Source organism: Cydia splendana, chromosome Z, assembly GCF_910591565.1.
Source record: "Cydia splendana chromosome Z, ilCydSple1.2, whole genome shotgun sequence".
Classification (NCBI taxonomy): domain Eukaryota; kingdom Metazoa; phylum Arthropoda; class Insecta; order Lepidoptera; family Tortricidae; genus Cydia; species Cydia splendana.
This window is the reverse complement of record NC_085987.1, coordinates 14,542,143-14,567,257: the sequence shown is the minus strand read 5'-3', so window position 1 is coordinate 14,567,257 and position 25,115 is coordinate 14,542,143. Positions and strand designations below refer to the sequence as shown.

The window sequence follows — 25,115 nt, the reverse complement described above, 5'->3', positions numbered from 1 at the left end:
ATTTGTTCGTTGTTCATGAACACCTTTCGCTACATTATTACAAGAGTAGCGCGTAGCTCGCGCTAGCAGCGAATATGTTAAATATAGCTTAACTTCGCAGATTGATATGTCACTGAATTATTCTAGTTAGTAAGGGCCGGTTGCATTGTTTTCTGTAATCGTAATCATATCCGCTAAAACTTCAAAAAGCCCATTGATTGTGGTTAGTGCAACCTAACCTTTACAATATACTTGTTGTCGTTCAGGTGAACTTCAAGCCGTCGGAGGCGGCGCCGCACACCCTGTCTGTCCGGTTCAACGGGCACGCCGTGCCCGGCTCGCCGTTCACTTGCCCGGTGTCGGCGCCGGCCGCCGCTGCCGACGCGCGCGCCTCCGGGCCCGGACTCGCCTCGACTCCGCGCGGGGAACCCGCCGAAATACACCTCACCGGCTTCCACAGTGAGTATATGAATTGAAGAGATTTTTGACATTTGCCACCGTTCATAAAGCAAGACAAAATGTAATACGTCCAGTGCACAAAACCGTTTCGACTCTTATAAAGGTCATAGAGGTAGAAATAACTCCTTCTTTTCTCTGAGGAGTGTTCATTGGCGTAGAATTAGTCAGTTCATGCGTTACTCGAACTACTTACAAATAGTGGCAAGTGGCTTAATTTCCCCATTACAGATGTCTATTCATTTCGACTTCATGGTTTGAAATAGTTATTAAGATTTATACTTCTACCATATATCAATATCTTGATTGATGTGTTCTTAATCATTTAAAATACCCTTAAATGCTGTGCTCACGTACATATAAATGCCCTGCTATTTACTATTCATATTATCACATTATATTTACATCTATAACTTTCTAGCCGTATCTTCAAGCCATGCCTAAGCGAATTTTAATATGCCTTTCTATATTTATAACTATGTGTCATAGAATCCACCCAAGCTATGTTTCATTCCATGTTTTATTGTATAATTATGAATATTATAAATTTTGTGCTTTTAGTTCTATAATTTGCATACAGCGAGTAGTAGTAGTAAGTCTAGGAAACAATTTTTGACATATTATTGACCAAATACATAGCGTTTACTTAGCGTTTTGCTATGCGTGCTCCTGAAGTTATAAGAAAATCATGTTACTGTGTGCCAAATCGTCTGAACTCTGATCAAAATTTGGCTGCTGCTCACGCGAAGTTATGAGCAAATGAGGGATAATCAAGATAGCGGCCGATATGAGCCGGTATCACCTCCTTCTAACTTGAAAATGCCGGTAAATCCATATATTATTCAATCAATCAACCATTAAATAAAGCAAATTTTATATAAGCTGTTATTTCACTTTATAAAACTCCTATCACTCGTACGTATCTTAAGCCACTGTAATGAATGATTGTAAACAGCGCGATGAACGAAGAACGAAAAATTAAATAACGCAATCGGTATCTCTAAAAGCTCTACCTAAATTCAGCGACATACAGTGATACCGTAAATCAACTTTCGTGCTTCATTTGTCTCCTCATTGACGACAGTTTAAACAACAAACCTTTCATAGATCAAAGCAAAGAATAAAGAACCGAATAATGCATGAGACGAGCTTGCTTATAGCCGGCGAGCCGACGGTGTACGTGTCGGGGCCGGGCGGCAGCGTGGTGCGCCCGCGGCTGTCGGCTCTGGGCGACGGCCGGTACGCGGCGGCCTACACACCCGAGGCCGTGGGCCGCCACAGCGTGCAGGTGTCGTGCGCGGGCCGCCACGTGCCCGGCTCGCCCTTCACGTGCAACGTGTACGACGTGCGTCGCGTGCGCGTCACCGGCCTGGGGCCAGGAGGTTAGTTGTCAAGTGCTTTTAACGTATGCGGAGTGAAATTTGGACAAAGTTTGTATATATAAAATATAAAAACACAAAAATCTATGTAAATAAAAAATATGTGTTGTCAATGTAAAGTCAATATATCTGTCAATCAGTTTGGTAAGTCTCATAAAGATTGGGTGTTTAATTTTGTAATTATGGTAAATCAACAAGAACGCCGTCGTCAAACAGTATGTAATTTCTATAGTCGCCATCCCCTATGGCCGAAATCAAAGGTGGTGGAACATTTTGTGCAAATGGGTGAGAGTCGAAGCACTATTTACAATATTCTGGCGTCCTTTGCCTTGAAGAAAACCACTGCTAGAAAGCCTGGTTCTGGAAACTATTCCAGCTTGAGCAAGGTTTCTGAGAGAGCTCGATTAAAGAAAATTACGGCCGGCCGTGTCGCAAAATCTTATAGAGAGCTCGGAAGAAAATTTAAAACTGACGGCAAAACTGTTAAAAAATATCTTAAAGACATGGGCATCGATAAGCGATTTAGAAAAGTTAAGCCCAGTCTCTGAAAACCAAGAAAACACTCAGAAAGTACGGCTGCGTAAATTAGTCAAAGAAATATTTTACGCTAAAAATAATGACACTTGCGTTATGGATGACGAGTCATATTTCACGTTAGATGGAAACGAGTGGCAAGACTATTTTGAGAACACCAATGGTCCAACCGATGAGAACGTGAAATATGTTGAGCATACAAAATTTCCTAAAAAAGTTTTGCTATGCCTTGCCATCAGTCGACGCGGAATGTCTAAGCCTGTATTCTTTGAGTCAGGTTTAGCTGTGAACGGCGACCGCTACATAGAGCGTTGTTTGCCATTAGTGCGGGATTTCATAAATACGAGTCATAGAGGAGAAAATGTAGTGTTTTGGCCAGACTTAGCCTCAAGCCATTATTCCTAAAAAACCCTTAGCAAAATGGCGGAGTTAAACATCCCATACGTACCGAAGACATCAAATCCACCTAATGTTCCGCAACTTCGCCCTATAGAAGATTTTTGGGCAAATCTAAAGAGGCGAGTATATTGCAATAATTTTCGTCCCAAAAATGTACAGAGTTTGATTCGAAAAATAAAATCGGAGCTGAATAAAATGCCGACATCTGTGTTTTCGACAGCGATGGACAAAGTACCACAGAACTGCCGTAAAGCATCTCGCATGGGAGTAAACTATTTTTTACATTAAGCCTTGATATACAGGGTGGAAAGGCACGACGATCCTTTCCGGAAATGGGAGATAGTTTAGCCTAAGCTCTATATTTTCTCCATAGAAACTATGTTAATATGGGCAACCGTTTCTAAATTATGACCTTTTAAACATCCACGCAAAAAACTACTTTGTTCTAACCCTAACAGGTGACAGGGTCAATGAACTTACTTGTAAACAATCAGTATTCGACAGGAAATTATGCTAATTTGTTGCCATCTAACCATTTTTAGGTCTGCTTACAGCACGGTAAGAATCATTGCAGGATTTTCGCTTTCTTAGTGGTTCCACTTGTTCAATACTTGAATGAAATAGTTATGTTATTCCTTAATATTAATAATACTAACCACAACATTGTTTACAACGACAGTTCAAATGGTGACATTGACAACCACTCAAAAGTACGCAATCGTCTTATAAATATCTCTGGTTTCCTTGACTGATAAAAAGGTTTTAGTTTCTTAACACGTTTCACAAAATTATTTTCGAATAATTGGAAACTATTTAAAATAATAAAAAATTACATGTAGGTTGTGTTAGTTGCACCAAATGAACTTGCAAAAATGAAATACTAAGAATAAATCAAGAATAAATACTTCTTCAATACCAAACTAACAAACCTTCTTGCGTGGTAGGAAATAGACAAGACGTCTGATGTTTGAAATTAAATTTTCATTGAACTATACTTATTGAATGTCATATTCTTCAAATAAAAATGTTAGATGCTCGTGGCTATTTAAATTTGTGGGGCTGTGTAAAAGATATGGTGTACCAAACCAAACGGAATGTGAAACTGCGGACGAAATGAGACAAAGGCTAATTGGTGCTTTCTGCGGAGGATAAATGACGAAGAGCATACACTATATCGCATGTGCATCGACATACTCGGGTACGGGCTGCGGCGGCGTTGTAATACACGGAGGTACATTTGAACACCGTATGTGAAAAGAAGATAGTATTAAATATTGGAAAAAAGTAATTATCTAAGAAAGTAATAAAATTGTTTGTAATATTTTTGCATGCATTTGATTTATTTGACATTTATGCGTCATTCATACATCATTGCGATACTGTCAACGATCGGAAAAAAGTGTAAAGTCTTTCCCGACGGAGATCCTAAGGCCCCATTCGCACGACAGCTTAAAAAGCGTTGCGTTAAAACCCGACGTTGGCGCTTTTTTACCGTTTCCAATATTTGTGTTCATATGAACGCTTAAAAATCACTTGTGAGTCGTACTGCCACGTACGCATCTCAGAAAAGCCATACTTTTTTGCTATTACTACTAATATAGCTTGAATATTTCAGGAATTTGTAAGCATAAGTTGACATTTTTAAGGTGAAACTAATAATAATCTTGACGATTGACACCAAAAATTGACACTTGACAGCCAACTGACAGCAGCGCCGGCGCTTTTTCAACGCTTGTGAGAACAGATACACGGATTTCCGTATGGTCTATTCAGTTTGACGCCAACGCTCAACGCCGAAAATCGAACAGTGCTCGATAAAAAAGCGCCGCGCTTAAAAACCGCCTTCGTGTGAATACATACATGGTTATCCATTTGTGTCATTCAAACGCTTTTTTAACGCGCGTTGAAAAAGCTGCCGTGCGAACGGGGCCTTAATCTAGCCGTCATGTGCACATGCTATAGGGTTATCACCACAGTTAAAAAGTAGTATTTTTGCAATTTTTATTTTTTACTCAATTAACGATTCTTACCATTACCAATAGTCTCTGTATCACTTAAACGACCTAATACTTCCGGGAAGGATCGTCGTGCCTTTCCACCCTGTATACATTATTATAAGAACATAATTATTTTAAAAAATAATGGTGTTCTTTTTATTTAAAACAATATTGACCTTTGTCCAAATTTCACTGCGCATACGTTAACTAGCTCGGTGAGTAGTTTACACACCCGAGTCTGTAGGCAATTTATTTTTATTAAAAAATTGCCATGTGCGTATTTTTTACGTATCATGAATTGGGGTTTCTAAAGAGTTGTTATACTTTACAGAACTGGAAGGCACCCTCGAAGGACTCAGCTTAGAAGAAGGGGCAGAAGAGGAGCGCGGAGTGGAAGTCGGCAAGGCGGTCACATTCAGCGTGGACGCGGCCGGCGCGGGCGAGGGCACGCTGGAGCTGGTCGTGTCCACGCCGTCCACGACTGTCAAGGCTGAGGTCAGTTACAGAGGAGCCCGGAGTGGGAATCGGCAAATCTGTCGCGTTCATCATTCACGCTCGAGCTTATCGTGTTTTGATGTCTCTTAATTAAATGTAAGGTCCCTGCACCACCGTTATTTTTTTTAATATTTAGTATGAATTTGCAGTTTTGTCTATGGTACTAGCAAACATGGACGCAAAATTTGAACCCTTATTCGATACACCTATAAAAGTATGAAATTTTGAAAGTAGGTGAGCTTGTTATTCGTCTTTGGCGTGGTACATTGTGAAGTCCTAATTCTGATGCTATGTGTTTAATGCAGGTGGTGGCAGTAGCGCGTGGTCTATACGACGTGACATTCGTGCCGGTGTCCAGAGAGCCTCACCGCGTGTCCGTCACGTTCAACGAGCAGCCGGTGCCCGGCAGCCCGTTCGTGTGTCGCGTCAGCGAGCCGCACACCTACGTGCAGATCGGTACGATCCCTGAAGCCCTAAATTTGTCAAGGATACAATATAAATCATTTATTCGTTGTTAGATAAATAGATCCATCTGAATAAGTAATACACCCATCAACTTACAGGCGGCATTGCGACAGTGGAAGTGGACGAGAACCTCTCAGACGTGGAGGTGGTGTCGCCGACGGGCGCTCGCGTGGCCGAGGCGCAGATCGAAGACGCGGGCCTGGTCACCTTCCCCGCCAACCGGGTGGGAAGATACTTGGTGCGGAGCGCGAGGGGCCCGGTAGCCGAGGTGGAAGCTCTGGACGCTAACGCCGTCAAAGTGCTGTCTATTGGGGACGCTGTTGCTCACAAACCTGCCATACTCACAGGTAAGTCGAACGACTTTTATAAATTATGAAGTAGGAGAAGTACTGTAGGTCCTACATAGGAGCATGTCTGAACGCTCGATTCTGAACGATTATATTAATTTTTCAAAATGGTAGAGCTATGGGGTATCGCAGCTCACAGAGCCAATAGTATATATTAAGTTGCGACGTTGCTCTATCATCAAGAACAAGACTGTCAGCGTGGAGTTAACATAAGGCAATTATTCCAGTGAGCACAACCAACGCGGGCGCGGGCCGTCTGTCGGGGCGCGTGACGTGCGGCGGGCAGACGGTGCCGCACTCGATGCGGCGGCGCGGCGGCGGCCGGCAGGAGCTAGTGTGGCACCCGGCGCGCGCCGCGCCGCACCGCCTGTCGCTGCTGTGGAGCGGCGCGCCCGTGTCCCGGGAGCCGCTCGTCATCGACGTGCTGCCGGCCAGCCACGGACAAGAGGTACCATGTTCTTGACACTGTTTTAAGGCGTCCGCATCCAAGGGATGCCACTAACATCCGTTATATACATACAGTAGGGTGCGATCAGATTATTATTGGCTACATTGAATCAGTTATGTTCAATTATTATGAAAATATTGACCCATTTTATTGTCTTTAAATTTACTTTGGCTTGAAATAAAATATAATTCTCCCTAAATGAGAGGGCAAACTGTGTGTATGCAGGGTACTGCATACACACAGAGTTGTATGCGCGCGTATGGCGCGTTGGAGTAGGAGGTATCCTACTAGACTCTCACAATCTATTTTGTCGCTCTTAATACATAGAGTACTTTTTGTTCTATGCAGGTATCAGCGTCCGGGCTTGGGCTATACCAGGCGCAGGTTGGCCGCGTGGCGTCGTTCAGCATAGACACGCTGGGCCGGCCGGCGCGCGAGTTCGACGTGGTCGTGTCCGGGCCCGGCTCGCGCGCGCTGCCCGTCCGCTGCTACCAGACCAAGTCGGGACTGCTGCAGGCAGAATACACCATCACAGAAGTCGGCCAGAGCACGATAGGTAACTATGATACTAGACTTGGGTGGGCCGTGTGGCGTCATTCAGTATAGACACGCTGGGTCAGCATGCGCGTGAAATTACATGATCCCGTGATAACTATTGAATGTTATTAATAAATGTATATCCCCACGCAAGCCTATCTAAAAACCGGGATTTATAGGCCCGTGAAATCCAAAATGGAGATACAATAATGTATGTCAAATAATGACCCTTTTGTAATATTCACAGAGGTCCTCCACTTGTCGAAGCCCGTCACTGGCAGTCCGTACACGTGCGAGTCGTTCGACCCCAACAAAGTCATGATGTCTGGGCTGCCCACAGGGAACATCATCACACAGACGCCCGTCAACTTCACAGGTCAGTTATGTTGTAGCGAAACAATTCAAATTATCTATTATTGGATGTACATTGTACTTAGGGTTTCTGGTTTCTCGACCTTTTTAATTTCTCGAGGCACGAGAATTCTCGACCATGATTTCTCGAGTTTCTCGAGTATCTCGAGAAATGTTGAAAGTTCCAAAAAAACACCATGTTAATTTTATTTTTTGCTTTTTTACAAATCAAACTCATAGGAATCGTAGTTGAAATCAATAATCAAACATGGTAAAATTTTTGTCATGTCTTGTAAACAAACACAATATGGTATTTTATCAGGCAACAATATTCAAGCCAATAAATTTTTCACGTCAGCAGCTCGAACAAGGGTACTTTGCTTCTTGCAACCAGTGAGCAAAATGCGATTTTGCTCACTGAGTGAGACAAAATGATATTCAAGTGACCTTTACAGTCAAATGTCATTTCAACATGCGGGGTCTAATACAAGTTCGAAATACTTGGGTTCTATTATCTCTGTCCTTTTCACGCTGTTAGCAAAAAGAAACAGACAAAAAAAATGTTCAAACGACATTCAACGGTATATTGACGGTTTATAATAGACCCCCGAAAAACTTCAGAACACATCGTTCCAAACCACGTACGAGTATGAATTCTTAATAATTAATTAATAAAAATAATGTTTAAGATTTGATAAAAATACTATATTTTAGGTATTTTATTGTACAATTAAAATAATGAACTCAAAAAATACACAGATTATCACGCAAAATTAATTATTTTACTTTTAAGAATTTCTACTATAGTTGACAAATAGGTAGTACGTATCCGCAATTCGGACCGTATCTTACAAAGTTTTTTTTACCAAAAAACGTTGTCGATTGAAATGTCAGTTGTTCGTTATTTCCATATTATTTTACTGAAATTTATTATTACGTTTTGTTTTTGTGTTCGATTGAGGTAATTAAACTTAATTGTTTGTATATCTTAAGAAAACATGAGTGTATAGGTATTAAGTGATGAAGAAGGATTACATTTTTCAAGGTTTCTAATAGATATGTTCTCACTACTCCCGTGAAAAATTTTGTGTACTACACGAGATCAAAGTTATTTACATCTCGTGCGCTTTTGAGTCCCTTACTACGCTATTATAGAATCTTTCGCTTGCACGGGACTCAAAATAAGCACTCAAAGAAATATCAAAGAAAAGAAAAGAAAAGAAAATATTTATTAGTAACATCGTTACAAGTCGGTTTGTAAATTTGCATTTAAAGCATTATATCAAGCTAACATATCATTATTAGTGTATAAATAGCATCAACATTAATGTAGATATTACATTTTGTACATAATAATATATTCCATACATTTATTTATTATTTACTAATTCGTTTACATCATAAAATTGCGCCTGCAGGAGCCATTTTTTAAGTTTATTTTTAAATACATGTGAGGAAGGTGCATCCCTGATACTGACCGGTAGCTTACTGTATATTAGAGGGCCGAGGACGTAGACTGACCGTTTTGATTTCGCGAGCTTTTGGGGCACGGAGGCAAGCTATCCCGCGTTTTTATTGCTACGCAGACTATATTTTGTATTAGCTGATTTAGTTGCAAACTCTTTGCGCGTAAATATTGCCACATTTTGGATTAATAACAAACTTTGATCTCTTGTTGTACAAATAACTATAACTCGATGTGACAAAACTTACAGAAGTTTTACTACGTAATATTAATACTCGTGCTTAATTAACGTAAAAATAAAGCTGCTAAAATTGTGATATTTTGCTAATAGGAATATATCAGGATGATGTGATTTATCAATAGTAATTTAGTTTTATAAAATATGATATTTCGTTTTTCGGTCCTATAATTCGTCTTTTTGGCATTAGAAAGAAGATATAGATCTTGACGTGTCTTTTTATTGAATAGCACATTTGAAAAAATAAATCACGGCAAATATGTAACAATTACAATCATATACATTTACATTATTTTGCTTTCATAAGTAATAGTTACTAATTTTTTAAAGCGTTTTTTGAATAAAAAGACTTCATGAATGTCATGATAGTTCAAAAGTTTCAAAACATGAAAATCGGTTGAAGCTAGAACAATAGGGGACGGGGAAGGGGATCAATGTAGTTTTTTATTTGGTTGGTTAACTACCTAACAAATGTTTTAAGTACCTGTAAATGAAAAAAAAACATTGTTCATATTTATTTAACTACCTAAAGAAATACATTATAGACACATCATGTGTTATACGCGTGTTTTCTTTTTACTTATCACAAGAGATTTATTTCTCGAGTTTCCGAGGCATTGAGTATTTTTTTCCCGTCTCGACTTAGGACAAATTTCTCGAGATTTCTCGCCTCGAGAATTCTCGAGCAGAAACCCTAATTGTACTTTATTGATGATCGAGGCTCCTTCATAGTTTACCGATTAAATTATATGGTGGCTATACCGATTTTTTTATGTAAATGCCTAATTTATTGGAAATTTTCCTGACAGTGGACACAAAGGAAGCCGGCGTAGGCGAGCTGGAAGTAGTCTGCGAAGCCATGGGCGAGAAACGGGTCCGCATCCCTGTAGACATCCGCGAGGACGGACACACGTACCGCGTGCGGCTGCGCGCCACCGTGCCCGCGCACTACCGCATCTACGTCAACTATGGAGGTAGGTTAGAGACACCGAAGCCACGATCGAGCAGCGCGTCCGCATCTCTGTGGATATCCACACGCATGGATACACGTACCGCAAGCGGCTCTTGGAGAAATCTTGCGGGTTAGGATCCCAGCCTCCAGAAAAAGTTTATTTTATTTTCACCAGTAATCCATCGGAACCCACCGACTCATCAGGTCAGCAAAGAGCCGATAATTCGGTATTAAATTCTAGTTCGTTTTTTCGCTAGCTGATATCGAGCTCGAGGTTTTCGAGGGTATAAATACTTTTGATCGCACCACTCGGTTCTCCGTTTAAAATCAATAATTTATTCGTTGTTTATGTCGCAGGTGCGCCGGTCGCCGGCAGCCCTGTGTCGCTGGGCGTGTTGAGCGGGCGCAGCAGCGGCGCGGCGCGCTGCGCGGGCACCGGGCTCGCGCACGCGCACGTCGGCAAGGAGGCCGCCTTCACCATCCACTGCGCCGACCACGCCGCTCCCACCGTGCAGGTGAGTCATGTCAACGATCTTATTCTATTGATATACATAATATATACGTCTTGCGAATTAGACAACACTGCAGTCAGCGGGCCTAGCCGAGTTTCTTGCTGGAATCTTGTCGGCTAGGCTAGGTTTAGCGAACCAGCTAAACTCTCCATAGGTCCGATTTTCACACCATACCTCAGATCAGGTTGAGTTCAAGCCCGGTTGCGGCAGGGACTTGGAATTCTCCTAAGCTACCTTCCCACTATATACCCTGATTGGATAGAAATAGAAACTAAGTCAGGATATAAAAGAAAATTAGAGACGCTAATTAAACAATTGATGACTATCTAAAATTGTAAATAGGTAGTTTAAGATTATATATTTAGAAAGACGCAAACCGGATTATATCTATTGTTGTCTACTCTATAGCAGATATGATAATCTCATATCAAAAACCAGAGATATCCTGGATAACATTAATTATCAGTGTCAATAACAGGACGAGTATCTGTAATTAAGTTTTGGTTATTGTACTTCTATCCCGAGTATTTTGACCTATCAAATAGGTCGGTCCAATGAGGTCCACAGATGCTGCTTAAATCATCTGTAAAGATGTACACGGCCTTATGATGATGATTATACATATACTATTACACAAATATTTTGACAAAATTAACAAAAGGCTGATACTGCAATGCGATTTTGTTTTGTTTTGGCTCCACGAATTAACTGCAGCGTGTGCTGTAAATAAATAGGGGCGAATTAATTTCCGATATTACATGATACATGAGTTTCTGCTATTGCGAATAACTTTCACATGGTAGTACATGTAGTCCCACAGACGTGGTATTGCACACCCGATTTTGTACATAATTTATGAAAAATGTAAAACCCCTGAGGCTTACAGGCATTTGACATTACATAGTGCTGGGAATCAAAGGAATTAACTATTTGGTTACTTGTACGCAGGTTGAAAAGCTAACCGAAGGCAAGGACGAAGACGCGGAGTCGTCCGGCCTGCTGGAGTGTCGCGTGGTGGCGGGCGCGCCGCGCGAGTGGCTCTGCGCGTACATCCCGCTGGTCGTCGGCCTCTACGAAGTGCGGATATTCACCTCCACCGGCCCCTTGCCTGGCAGCCCCTTTTCTGTCAAAGTATGTTTACTAAAACATTCACGTTGTATTTAAGAAGTCTTTTATTTATTAATGCAGATATATCACAGTTATTTGTACTAAGAAGCACTGGGTTTTTTAGTCCGAACAGTCACGGATTGAATGCAATAATAACATATTGATTAAAAAGGACACAAACATGTGAGCAAACATGTATCATCATTTAATTAGTAATTACTGTGTGCGAAAATAGTTCCGTTTCTTAGTGGGTAAAGAAGGTATAAAATATCACGAAGTTATATAAATTAAAGTTGAGGTCACCCTTTAAACTGCAACTTAAAATACGAGTATAACAGTTGTTTACTCTATTTTTGTGAATATCTATATTATTTTTGTAAAGAAAACGTAATTTTATTATAACATGACTTTATTGACTGACGTGTTTATATTTCATCAACTAAACCAAAGAGTACATTTGACAAGTAACTTCAAAGAGACTGAACATACCGCCCACCAAAATACTTATTTTATACTTAAATAGCTTTGACTTACTGTCAAAAAAAAAAAAAACATTAACATAAATAGCAATTAACTCTTGTCACAAACCCTAATGAAATGAAATATTCAACTTAATATACATTTCATGTAAAATAACAACATAACATTTGTAACTGATCATTATTGGTCATGTAATACACATAAAGTACCTAGCTTAGAAGAAACAATTCAATCAGCTTATTGCGATAACAATAAATCCTCTTTATGGTATTGCAAAGTTAACCGCCCACCATGAACCTATAGCGGTCTATGTCATTTTACTTGGCAATAAAATTAATTTGGATAAAGGTCTTTTAATGACATTATCACCTTTACACTGAAGGGTAACAACTCGGACTAAACTGTCCGCCCCCGTATGTAGCTCCTTAATTTTACCCAATAGCCATTTGGCTGGAGGCATATCATCTTCTTTGACAATAACAATATCTCCAATACAGGGAGACTTCACAGTGTCGTGCCACTTATATCGTTGTTGTAAAGTGTTAAGATACTCCACTCTCCACCTACGCCAGAAATCTTGCATTCTATTTTGTATGAACTGCCATCTAGTAAGCAAATTCACATTTCTTTCTTCATAGTTTATCCCAGGTACGTTGATTAACGGTTCGCCAATTAGAAAATGACCCGGTGTTAGTGGATTTAATGTTGCTAATGTTTCGTCCATTTTACACAAAGGTCGAGAATTTAAACACGCTTCGATTTGAGCCAATAATGTTGATATTTCTTCATATGTCGTTTTTGTAGTACTGCTTACTCTATTGAGGTGTTTTTTCATCGATCTCACACCAGCTTCCCACAAACCACCAAAATTTGGTGCTCTTGGTGGAATAAAGTGCCAGGTAGTTCCATCGTTAGCTAGCAGTTCTGCTATTTCACTTGCTATGTTTGTTTTACCTTTGGAAAACATGTCCTTTAATTCTTTGGCTGCTCCTGTAAAATTTGTACCATTATCGCTCCAAAGGTGAGCACAGTGACCTCTCCTGGCAACAAACCTTCTAAATGCTGCGATAAATCCTTGTGCTGTAAGATCTGTAACCGCTTCTAAATGAATAGCTCGCGTAGACATGCAAACGAATAAGCAGATATAACCTTTCGTAGTCTTATAACCTCTCCCTTTCGAAGTCTTCAACTGTACAGGTCCAGCGTAGTCGACACCACTATTCAAGAAGGCGCGATGAGATGTAACCCTTGAAGCAGGAAGCTGACCCATTAATTGTTGTTGTGTTCTTGCTTTGTCTATAATACAGATTTTGCAATTTCTTGTAACTTGTCTTACAGCTGATTTCAAGCTTACTATCCAGTACTTGCTGCGCAGGTATGTCATCATCTGCTGTATGTCACCATGTAATGTTTTTATGTGAGCTTCATTTACTAATAATCTTGTTATGTGTTGTTTACAAGGAATAATTATAGGGTGCTTCTCGTCTTCTGATATTTGTGCATTATTAAGCCGCCCTCCAACTCGTAATAAGTTATTTTCATCTAAGTAAGGTCCGAGACTAATTAAGGAGCTCTTGTTCTTTATTTTACCGTTTTCTTTCAGATCTTCTATTTCTTGATCATAGACCAGGCATTGATAATATTGGATGCATCTGTTTTCGATAGTATTGAGTTCCGCGGCTGTCAAAAACCTTTCTCTATTTGAGCTATGAGTATGATCTAGAAATCTAAAACACCATGCTAAGACTCTCTTCAATTTGGACATAGATGAGAATCTTTCCCAAACTGGGTTGTCATCCAATTTTACATGAAACGTCTTTCTCATCTCGAGGTCAGTACTTGGTATTTTGGTTCTTTCAAAATCTACATTCTCTGATCTAAGCCATTTAGGTCCCGTCCACCATATATCACTGTCCGCCATGTCTCTTGAACTTACACCCCTTGAAGCGAGATCCGCTGGGTTGTCTGCTGACGGAACATGTCTCCATTTGTCTTGGTCAATAAGTTGTATAATGTCGGATACTCTATTACCGACAAATAACTGCCATCGACTTGGTTGAGACTGTAGCCAAGACAACACTACCATTGAATCTGTCCAAGCATATACATTGTCCATCGAAACCTGTAATAAATCTGCCATTTCTCTTAGAAGTTTCGCTGTCAATACCGCAGCACATAACTCTAATCTTGGTATAGTCAATTGTTTCAAAGGTGTTACTTTTGTTTTTGCTGCAAGCATACTAATGTGTATAATATCATTTTCATCTGTCACTCGAAGGTAGACTACACCTGCATATGCAACTGATGATGCATCCGCAAAACCATGAAGTTGAATATCCTTGCTACGAGAAGTTATCTTGATCCAACGTGGTATCTGTATTGATTGAAGTTCACTTAACTCTTCTCGGTAATTTCGCCACTCCTCGACAACTTCGGGTGGCAGTTCATCATCCCAGCTCAGATTATACAACCATAATCGTTGTATCATCACCTTGGCTGTTATTATTACAGGAGCTAACCATCCGAATGGGTCGAACAGACTTGCGACTTCTGATATTATCTGTCTCTTCGTTGTCGGGATTCTAGAATTTGGTAAGTTTACTGTAATTTTGAATACATCCTCTTTTCTATCCCACGTAAGTCCCAATATCTTTATAACCTTGTCTAATTTAATTTCAATTTTGTTCTCAGGTTCTTTACATGTTCTCCCGTTTCGGAGAAACTCGAGCAGCTCTTCAGAGTTACTTGACCATTTCTGCATTTCAAACCCGCCTGCCTTTAACAGACAATTAATATCTTGGCACAGTTTCTTAATTTCAGACTTATCTTCATGTCCGGTCATTAAATCGTCCATGTAGAAACTGTTTTTTACTATCGATGCCGCACGTGGGTAAGTGTGTGCTTCATCATCGGCCAATTGATTGAGTGTCCGAACAGCTAGATAAGGTGCAGCAGCAGTTCCGAATGTAACAGTAAGTAATTTGTAGCTCTCTATTTTTTCAGAAGGTGTATCTCTCCAAACAATCCGCTGTAAGTCTGTGTGTTCGTCTGTCATCCACACCTGTCGGTACATCTTAACAATGTCTCCAATCACACAGATTCTATGAGCTCTCCAGCGAATTACTAGACTTCGTAAGCCCGGTTGCAGTGTGGGCCCTATCATCATAGCGCTGTTTAACGAGATGCCACGAGAGCCTTTCGCTGAAGCGTCAAAAACCACACGAACCTTCGTAGTGTCTCTAGTTTCCTTGACAACAGCATGATGAGGAAGGTACACTGCTGCAGCATCGTCTTCCACTTTAGTTCTCTTCATGTGCCCTAATTCCAGGTATTCATGTATGACCTTTGCGTATTCTTTCTTCAAATGATCATTTTTCTCAAACTTCCTTTCCAGCTGTTTGAATCTCAAGGTTGCTTGCTGTTTGGTCTCTCCACATGATTTCACCGTATCCTCCACACTTTCTTTCAACGGTAAGTGCACTATATATCTTCCAGTGTCATCTCTCGTTGTAGTTGTTTTGTAAATTTCTTCGCATAATTCTTCTTCCTTTGACCATCCCTTCATGTTTGTATAACCTTGTGTTTCAACCTCCCAAAATTTCTTCAAAAGATTGTTGTCTTCTTCTACTTGACGGATAACATGAAAGCTCGCATGTTTGCTAGGTCTGGAAGAAGTTGTATTAGTGTCACCTGTCACAATCCAACCTAGGCGTGTATATTGTGCTACTAAATAGCCCGGTCCCTTCATAAGCCCAGATTCAAGAATTTTGCCATAAACATCTGCACCAAGAAGAATATCAACTCTACCCGGAATATTAAAGGTAGGGTCAGCTAACTTTAACTTTGCATCATCAAGTTGAGGCCACGGTTCACAATTTACTTCCCTAGCTGGTAAACTACGAGTTATAGATTTAAGTACATATGCATTTACCTTGACGACGAAATCGGGCTCATACCTCGACGAGATTTGTAGTTCCACCTTGTTTTTTATGCACACGCTACCTTCTTCAATTCCTGAGACTACTCCGCTAATTGTTGTTTTCTTCAAGTTTAACATCTCGACGACTCGAGCTGCGACGAAGGATATTTCGGATCCTGGGTCAATGAACGCTCGACACATTTGCGGCTGTCCACACTTCGATGCTACATCTACTAACGCTGTAGCTAACATAATGTTTTTCTCAGTTGCGTCTTCATTTGGTCTAACGTGTGCAACTACCTTTGAGTCATCTAAGGTCGTGTCAACTTTATTGTTTTCTTGCATTTCTTCTGTCGGTTTTGAATCTCGATGCAGTAAAGAATGATGACGTCTCTTGCACACTTGGCATGACGACTTCTGTCTACATCGCCACACTGCATGATTGGGTATGAGGCAGTTAAAGCAGAGATTGTTTTCTCGAACAAAGTTGTATCTGTCATCTAATGGTTGCTTTGCAAATTGTTTACAATTGAAAATGTAGTGGTCTGCTTTACAAAATGCACATTGTATCTCTAAACAAGCATCGCTGGCTGTGACATGAAACGTCCTTGGAGCGGCTGGTTTCCAACTCTTGTTATCTGGTTCTACCATTTCTAAAGTTCTAAACCGAGTTTCCAGGAACGACTTCAATCTTTCGACAGTTGGAAACACTGATGAATCTTCGCCATTTATCAACTCTTCCCAATGTTTATGGCTATCAGGGTCCAATTTTGAAACGATGATGTAAATTACAATGGCATCCCATTGAGTTATTGGTAAACCGAGATTTTTGAGAGAATTCAGACATTCTACAGACGTATCGAGCAGTTGTTTCAAAGCAGTGGCTGATTCTTTGACAATTGTCCTCTGGCCAAAAAACCTTTTAAAATGGCAATTTGCGATGTACCTTTTGTTATCGTACCTTTTCTTCAAAATACTCCATGCTTGTTGGTAATTTTCGGCGGTAATTGAAAATTGTCTTAATAGGTATTCTGCGTCACCTTTCAGGTTAACTTTCAGGTAGTGCATGCGTTGCACATCATCTAGCGAGTTATTTTTATGAATTAAGGTGTTAAATAAATCGTGGTAAGATTGCCACTCCGTGTACTCACCGCTGAATGTCGGTATAGTGATTCGGGGTAATTTTATCTCACTGTTTGACGTTTGAATGCCTGAACTATTTTCTATATTGTCCTTTATTTCGGCATTAAATTTCTGCAAAACTGTCTTTAACTCACCCTTATACGTGTAATAACGTTCTTCAAAGGTATCATATAAATCTTCCGTAAAATATGATAATTTGCATTTGTCTTCCTTTGAAACGCCGGTAATCAATCTTTGATGGATGGTTTTGAATTCTTTGTAGTTATTTTCCAATGTTTCTAAACGTCCTTGTACGTATCCTAAAGTAATTCTTTCTTTTGGTGATTTTTTGAAATTCACGTGTGCCTTTTCTGTTATTTCTAAGTTGTCTTGTTGAAGTGCTATAAGACTTATAAGTTTCTCGGCTGTCGACATGTTCGTTGTGAATTTCGAAAAATTTATCTAAAATACGTAAATATAATTTGCACAATTTTTTACGCAACTTCACTGTTTCTCTTTATTTTAATTATCCGGTTCGTTTTGGACCATGTTTACTCTATTTTTGTGAATATCTATATTATTTTTGTAAAGAAAACGTAATTTTATTATAACATGACTTTATTGACTGACTTGTTTATATTTCATCAACTAAACCAAAGAGTACATTTGACAAGTAACTTCAAAGAGACTGAACAACAGTTATACTTAGCGTGGCGACTATTTGTACAGGTCATAGACACATCTGCGATCGTGCCAGTGGGCGGCTGGGGAGCGGACAGCTCGGGCCGCGTGCGCGCGCCGTCCAAGCTCGTGCTCGACACCAGCAACGCGGGCCCCGGCACGCTGGAGTGCTTGCTGGCTGGCCGACACCAACGTAAGTACCTATACAGGTTGTCGCCTTCAGGACGGGTCAAAAGACCAATGATAGAGAACCTTATGATGCCGATTTGACCACTATGTATGTTTAGCAAAAATTAATAGTTTCGGAAGAATCATCTAAATTTGGCCCCATGCTTGATAACCATCAGAACAGTTTTCAGTCAAGTTAGGTTAATACGTAGAGTCTGTTCGGAAAGAGAAGAGTCGTGGAATGTATGGAGCCCAATACATTCCACGAAACTTGTTTCCGCACAGTCTCTAGTAGATTATTGCCTCCTGTCCATAAGATTGTAAGGGCATATTCGACTTACACTCATACTTTTTGAAACAGTCAAGTCCTAAAGTTTGATAGTATGATTCACAAAAAACACAAAACCAATGATTGGTCTGAAACTATTAGTTTTCCCTAAACTTAATTTTTATTACAACATCTTCAGCTTTTGTTGCACATGATTTTCATTAATGAAACATTTCAGGCGTGGAGACAGTGTCGGGTCGGGCCGTTGTGACTCTAACGGCAGCCGAAGGCGTGAGCGGCGAGCAGGAGTTAGAGTTGACGTACAACGGCGCGCTGGTGGGCGGAGCACCGCGACGCGCGCTAGTCGCCTCTGGGAACACGGCGGACCGCGTGACGCTCGCGGGTCGCGGGCTGGCGCACGCCGCGCCGCATACTCCCGCCGTCTTCACTGTTGGTGAGCATACAAACCTACTACCTCTACTAATTTTACAGCAACGGGATTTTAATATCAGGACAAAAGGATTAAAAATGTAATTAAAACAAGTTTAAACTAGAGCTAAAAACGGATGACGATGAACGAACAGATGAACGGCGTCGGCCGATTGCACGTATGCCCTTGCCCGTATAAAAGCTATCTATCAGCAGTGTCAGTACATTATTGAACTCAACTTACAGTCAACACTGTTTGCTAGCTTTGAATACGCCTTAAAATTATTCTGTTTCAGATGGAAGCGCGGCCGGCCCAGGCGCCCCTGAGGCGTCACTAACGTCGGCCGATGGCGAGAACGTGCCGGTGGCGCTGGTGGCGGCCGGGCCGGGGCTCTGGCGCGCCAGCTACACGCCGCGCCGCGCCGGCGACCACCAGCTGAGGGTCACCTGGGCGGGTCGGCTCGTCAAAGGTAGTGAATGCAAAAACAAAGTTTGGGCCACAGGCCAAAAGATGTCTTGGGAGGTTTCGAAATATGAATAATACGTTTATAGCATCTATAGCGATAGGATGAATTCACATTTTAAGTCAGACGTTATTCTACTTATTTGTATAATTCAGTAGCACGAATTGTAAATACAGCTTAGACTGAAACGGATGTATTTCTTGGATTTTGTAGTGATGTATATAAATCTACTGACACAGGTTGTCCGTTGACGGTGAACGTGACAGCGGGCTCGGAGAGCGGCGACGCGTCCCGCGTGGTGTGCTCCGGCGCGGGGCTGGCGGGCGGCGTGGTGGGCCGCGAGATCCGCTCCTGGATCGACACGCGCCGCGCGGGTCCCGGGGAACTCACGGCGCACTGTACCGGCCCCAACAAGGTGGGTACTGAACTTTGCAGGCGTATTTTACTGTGTGGCCTCAACTGTACTTACCTAAAAAAACATCTACTTACGTACGTACGTACGTACTTTATGAAAATTTTCTAAGGGTGGTATTCCATCTGTCCAATATATCGGTCCAATGTCATTGCGTCTCAATCTCTCATTAAAGCAATATGTGAGACAAATACCCTTACAGTTACCTATTTATGTCTTATTTGAATCAATACATTTATTCTTTATTTTTCTGTCCTTAAAAAAATGTCACAGGATTGTTCAGTTCACGTTGTGTTCTCGTTCAGGTGGCGTACTGCGAGTTGTACGAGCACGGCGACGGCACGTTCACGCTGAATGTGAAGCCGGCTGAAGCGGGCCGGCACGTGCTCAGCGTGCAGTTCGCCGGCGACCACGTGCCCGGCTCGCCGTTCGTGCTCAAGGTCGCCGGAGCGCCCGACCCTTCCAAGGTACGCACTAGTAACCCCTCGGCATACTAACTCCCAAACAGTGGCAGCTCACTTAAAGCCAGTGTACAAATATTCACTTGAACTACATCGGTATAAAGTATAGTTCGTTTTTTTAGCATTAGAAATAAGGTAAACAATCTTTATGTCTTTTAATTGAAAAACACATTTTAAAAATAAGTTACGGCAAATCTGTAACAGTTATGAATCTAATACGATCATTTATATTCTTCTGCTTTCATAAGTAATAGGTACTGATTTTTAAAAAGCGTTTTTCAATTAAAAGACATGTCAAGATCGCTTACCTTCTTTTAAGTTCTTTCTTCTTCTTCTTCCTCGCGTTATCCCGGCATTCTGCCACAGCTCATGGGAGCCTGGGGTCCGCTTGACAACTAATCCCATGATTTGACGTAGGCACTAGTTTTTACGACGTGGGAGGACAACTTTATTTGGGGCCTTTGCTGTACCTAATAAACTTTTGATAATACCTGTGGGTTTTCAATAATACTGATACAGAATATTGGACGATATTTATTGCATACGCTCTTTTTGCACTTTGTACAAATAATGTGTTATGAAGTAGTTCTGAATTAAGCAACAATTCGTGTTATCAGGTCCGCGTGTACGGACCGGGCGTGGAGCCGGGCGTGCTGGCGACGTTCCAGTCGCGGTTCCTGTGCGACACGCGCGGCGCCGGCGCCGGCCAGCTCACCGTGCGCGTGCGCGGCCCCAAAGGCGCCTTCCGCGTCGAGATGCAGCGCGAGAGTCAGAAGGACCGCACTATTCTCTGCAAGGTGAGCCCATAATATTATAGAGTAAACAATCTAAACTTATGGCCGCATTACAGCTTTCTAAAATTGGTGACTAAAATAATTGAGATACAGGTACCATCAATTTATAAAATCCAAAATTAAAACATTTATTTTGTAGGTAAGTAGGTCCGGTCCACAAGGGCTCTTTCAAAGGCCAATACAGCATTTACAGTGACATGAAAAATACATATTGACAGTGCATTTTCAGCTTATTAGATTTTTTTGATTAGAGGAAGATATCTTAAGAGACACTTGGACACATTCAAAATATCCAACTATATAAACAACGAGGCTGGAAGTTTCTATTCCTAACTTAAAAACCGAATAATGACACACTGTCACTTTGTCGAATTCAAATATTCAGGATGATATGATGTCACCGATGCTGTCATCGGTAACTTTGAAGAAACGTAATGGCATAAATAATGAACAATTATTAAAACTCATTAATTCATTATACTAATATAAAATAACACATATGAGAAGCAAATCTCTCTAAACTTCGTTTTATCAGCATTAGAAAAAGCGTAACCAATCATGACGTGCATTTTTAATGAAAAACACTTGAAAAATAAGTCACAGCAAGTATTATATGTAAAAATTATATAGCATATACTTAGGGCATACTGATAATTCCTGGAACTGGCTACTTAGAAAACGAAAATTAAAAAAACAATTATAGAGTTTGAAAAAGGCACACTCTATATTACTTTTTAATTTGTGAGACTGTCATTTGTTTTTTCATCGTGACGTTGGGTTGAAATTCATGTGTCGTTGTTGCAATGAATTTAAGTCGTGAACATTTTCGAAGCATGATTTTTTACGATTTTCGATGTGGTTTAACTCAGCAAGAAAGTTGTCAAAGACTTCAATTAGCATGTGGCGATGAAGCCCCATCTCGCAGCTCTGTTTATTCGTGGTTTAGTGAGTTTAGACGAGGAAGTGACGATCTCCATGACCATGAACGTGAAGGCCGGCCGGCGACAACGGTTACCGATTGTAATATTGATACTGTATGACAACTAATTGAAACTGACAAAAAAATTACCTGTCAGCAAATTCGTACTACCTTAGGCATTGGAATGAGTCAGGTGCAAAAGATACTGCATTTGCACCTTAAGGTTCGGAAACTTTGTACGCGATGGATACCTCACGATTTGACGGAAGACCAGAAACGACTGCGTGTAGAGTGGTTCCGTAAAATGATAAAAAAATCGGACAATCAACGGCTGTGTATAATATCGTGACAGGTGACGAAACCTGGGTATACTGCTTTGAACCAGAAAGGAAAAGTAAATCGGCGGAGTGGGTCTTTCCTTTTGAAGACTTGCCGACGAAAGTTAAAAAAAGTCGAAGCACTGGTAAAAGAATGGTTGCTTCTTTTTTCGGCAAATCAGGGTATTACACCACTGTTCCGCTTGAAAATCAAAAGACAGTAACTGTAGATTGGTATGTAAACACGTGCTTGCCCAGAGTGTTTGACAAAGTTCGTGAAAAGCGTCCCCGTAGCAAAATAGTCCTCCACCACGACAACGCGTCGGCACATTCCGCCAAGGCAACGAATGCGTACTTGAAGGCCTCAAATGTGGAATTAATGACTCATCCGCCATATAGCCCTGATCTCGCACCATGTGATTTCTTTTTATTTCCAAAAATTAAAGATAAACTCAGAGGTTTATGATTTACAAGCCCGGAAGTGGCAGTGAATGCTTTCCACGTAGCCATCGAAGAGGTCCCTAAGGAAGACTGGACCTGTTGCTTTTCACAATGGTTCCAGCGAATGCAAAAGTGTGTAAATAGTGAGGGTATATACTTCGAAAAACAATAAATATGTCATAAGGATAATAAGTCGTCTCATTTATCAGAATCCAGAAACTCAGTATATCAGCCCACGTGTGATCATTTACGTTATTTTGGTAGCATAAGTTATAGTTACTATTTTTCTAAAAGCGTTTTTCAATAAAAAGACATGTCAAGAATGTTTACCCTTGTTAATGTTAATAAACGAAGTATAGACTGTTTTCTTCATCGCGGCCGTTAAAACTAGGGCAAAAATATAGTAAATCCATACTAATATATTAAAATTATAAAGGAGAAAGTGTGTCTGTCTGTTATCTCTTCACGCGTAAGCTGCTGAACCGATTTAGTTGAAATTTCGTATAGAGATAGTTTGAGTCCCGGGAAAGGACATAGAATAGTTCGGAAATCATCCCTGAAGAGAGTGCAAAGGGGGGTGGAATTGAAAGAGTTTATGAATTGCCTAATAATTGAAGTAAGCAATGCGCGAATTGAATGATTGCTATTAGGCGCTATACCTACTTTAGCTAGCTGCTGTCACTAATTCCACGCAGACGAAGACGCGGGCAAAAGCTAGTATATCTATAATATGTTGCCTCCTTGTAACTTTTATTACACGTGTTGATTAGAGTAGTCTAATCAGTAGATTTACGGGTGTTGCCACATGGCACGATAGCAACGAATGATATTACACCAACACTGTGACTGTTTTGAACTACGGCCAACTGAGCCAACTAAGTAAATTGAGTATTATTTTGTTTTATGTTATTTATTGTTTTAACTTGTAGTATAGAGTAGATGTAGGAAGTTGAAAAACATTACAAACCATAATGTAAGGCAGTTACGGTAAAGCGAAGAGCGATTGACTATTTTCCTACACATCAAACGATGTTCAGACGTAAAGCTCGTGTAAATTAAATTCCTATATGAGGAGTCTTAATCACTGATCGACAGGTGTTCACACCATGAGTACTCTATCTAAGAAAAATACTTTCACTACTTGCTACTCGCTGATCACCGCCAATCGGACACATGTGTAAAGTCGACCGGCCCTTAATAAAGTGTTTTTTTCCGTGTTCAGTTCTCCCCCACGGAACCTGGCGACTACCGCGTGGAGGTGCGGTGGGCGGGCCGCCACGTGCCCGGCTCGCCCTTCCCCGTCATGATCTTCGACACGCAAGAGGAGCTCCGTCGGTACATACAGGCCAACAGCGCTTGACACACCACCACCAGACATACTAACTCAACCCATACGATTACGTAGCTTAAGCGTTCATATTATTATAATGTTTAAATAATATATAACGAATGAAATTTACTCGAGTTATTAATTTGCTATCGCGATATCGCGTTGAATGGCGGCTAGCATTAGCTACTGTTTAGTCTCGCTCGTTTAACCTGTAGCTTTTAAGGGGCCCACTGATTAACAGTCCGCCGGACGGGATCGGCCTGTCAGTTAGAACAAAATGTTGACAGTTCCGAATAACTGACAGGCAGATACCATCCGGCGGACTGTTAATCAGTGGGCCTCTTTAGAGGATGCGGCGGAAACTGATATTGAGACTACCTTTAGCTAGTCGTCAGGCTAGTATCACTAGCGTTATTGTAGTCAAATGACAAAATATGTACTTACAATGATATTAATTAGTACTTTGTATCCGTCCAATTCATTTTAAAGCCGGTTAGTATTTTAAGCCATAAAAAGACATTTATATTTCGATTTTATATTTTATCCACAATATGGTCCCTGTAGAGAAGAGTTTTAAACGTTTTTATAAAGTTTTTACTTACAAGTGGCAAGCGACCAAAAGGTCAGTTATATGATCAAAAATATGTATTTTAATTAAATGTCAATAAAATGTATTGAGCTATGACAGGTGTCAGAGAGGATAACTTTTTACTGCGGGGGACCATAGTTTCTTAACTCTAACACTTAAATTCTAAATGATAGTTATAAAAAAATAAAAGATTGCATAATAGATTTGTTTATTGTTAATATTTAATTTATTAATGGTAGCTAGTAGTATTACAAACATTTAACTTAATGTAACTAACGAAAGTATTTGTTTATTGTTATAGCCAGGCCGCGCGCGTTGTACGCTCTCGCTCGGCCGGCTAGTCTACTGATCAGTTCAGTTACTAATTTGTTAATAAATGAAAATTAATTACATTTTTTGTGTTTGTCTTTTCTTATTCCCTGAACCCTCTAGGGCAGCGGTCGGCAACCTTTTTTTGCGTAGTTTTAGTAGCGTAGTTAACGACGAGTAAGTTGACGCGGGCCGCACTTTGTTAATTGTTATGACTTTATCAGACATTGTCGTTTCTCAATATTACATAGCCAGAGAGGCTCGCAGGCCGCAAGTGACAGTTTCACGAGCCGCATGCGGCCCGCGGGCCGCAGGTTGCCGACCGCCGCTCTAGGGGATTCGAATATAATA

The 25,115-nt window shown here is 40.8% G+C and overlaps 1 protein-coding gene across 3 annotated transcripts in view; it reads left to right on the top strand.

The window, feature by feature from the left end:
* Nucleotides 1-23,995, top strand: part of LOC134804415 (filamin-A) — a 142,526-nt gene extending 118,531 nt beyond the window's left edge. For all 3 annotated transcript variants that reach the window (XM_063777448.1, XM_063777449.1, XM_063777447.1), the window contains 18 exons: nucleotides 246-438; nucleotides 1,596-1,817; nucleotides 5,076-5,239; nucleotides 5,545-5,695; nucleotides 5,803-6,051; nucleotides 6,279-6,499; nucleotides 6,848-7,055; nucleotides 7,284-7,412; nucleotides 9,900-10,064; nucleotides 10,400-10,557; nucleotides 11,503-11,685; nucleotides 17,912-18,056; nucleotides 18,538-18,753; nucleotides 19,025-19,198; nucleotides 19,432-19,607; nucleotides 19,910-20,071; nucleotides 20,683-20,862; nucleotides 23,759-23,995. In XM_063777448.1, the coding sequence (XP_063633518.1) occupies nucleotides 246-438; nucleotides 1,596-1,817; nucleotides 5,076-5,239; nucleotides 5,545-5,695; nucleotides 5,803-6,051; nucleotides 6,279-6,499; nucleotides 6,848-7,055; nucleotides 7,284-7,412; nucleotides 9,900-10,064; nucleotides 10,400-10,557; nucleotides 11,503-11,685; nucleotides 17,912-18,056; nucleotides 18,538-18,753; nucleotides 19,025-19,198; nucleotides 19,432-19,607; nucleotides 19,910-20,071; nucleotides 20,683-20,862; nucleotides 23,759-23,896 (3,234 nt within the window). In that variant the 3' untranslated portion in view covers nucleotides 23,897-23,995. The remainder of the gene's footprint in view (nucleotides 1-245; nucleotides 439-1,595; nucleotides 1,818-5,075; nucleotides 5,240-5,544; nucleotides 5,696-5,802; nucleotides 6,052-6,278; nucleotides 6,500-6,847; nucleotides 7,056-7,283; nucleotides 7,413-9,899; nucleotides 10,065-10,399; nucleotides 10,558-11,502; nucleotides 11,686-17,911; nucleotides 18,057-18,537; nucleotides 18,754-19,024; nucleotides 19,199-19,431; nucleotides 19,608-19,909; nucleotides 20,072-20,682; nucleotides 20,863-23,758) is intronic.
* The last annotated feature ends 1,120 nt before the right edge of the window (nucleotides 23,996-25,115 follow it).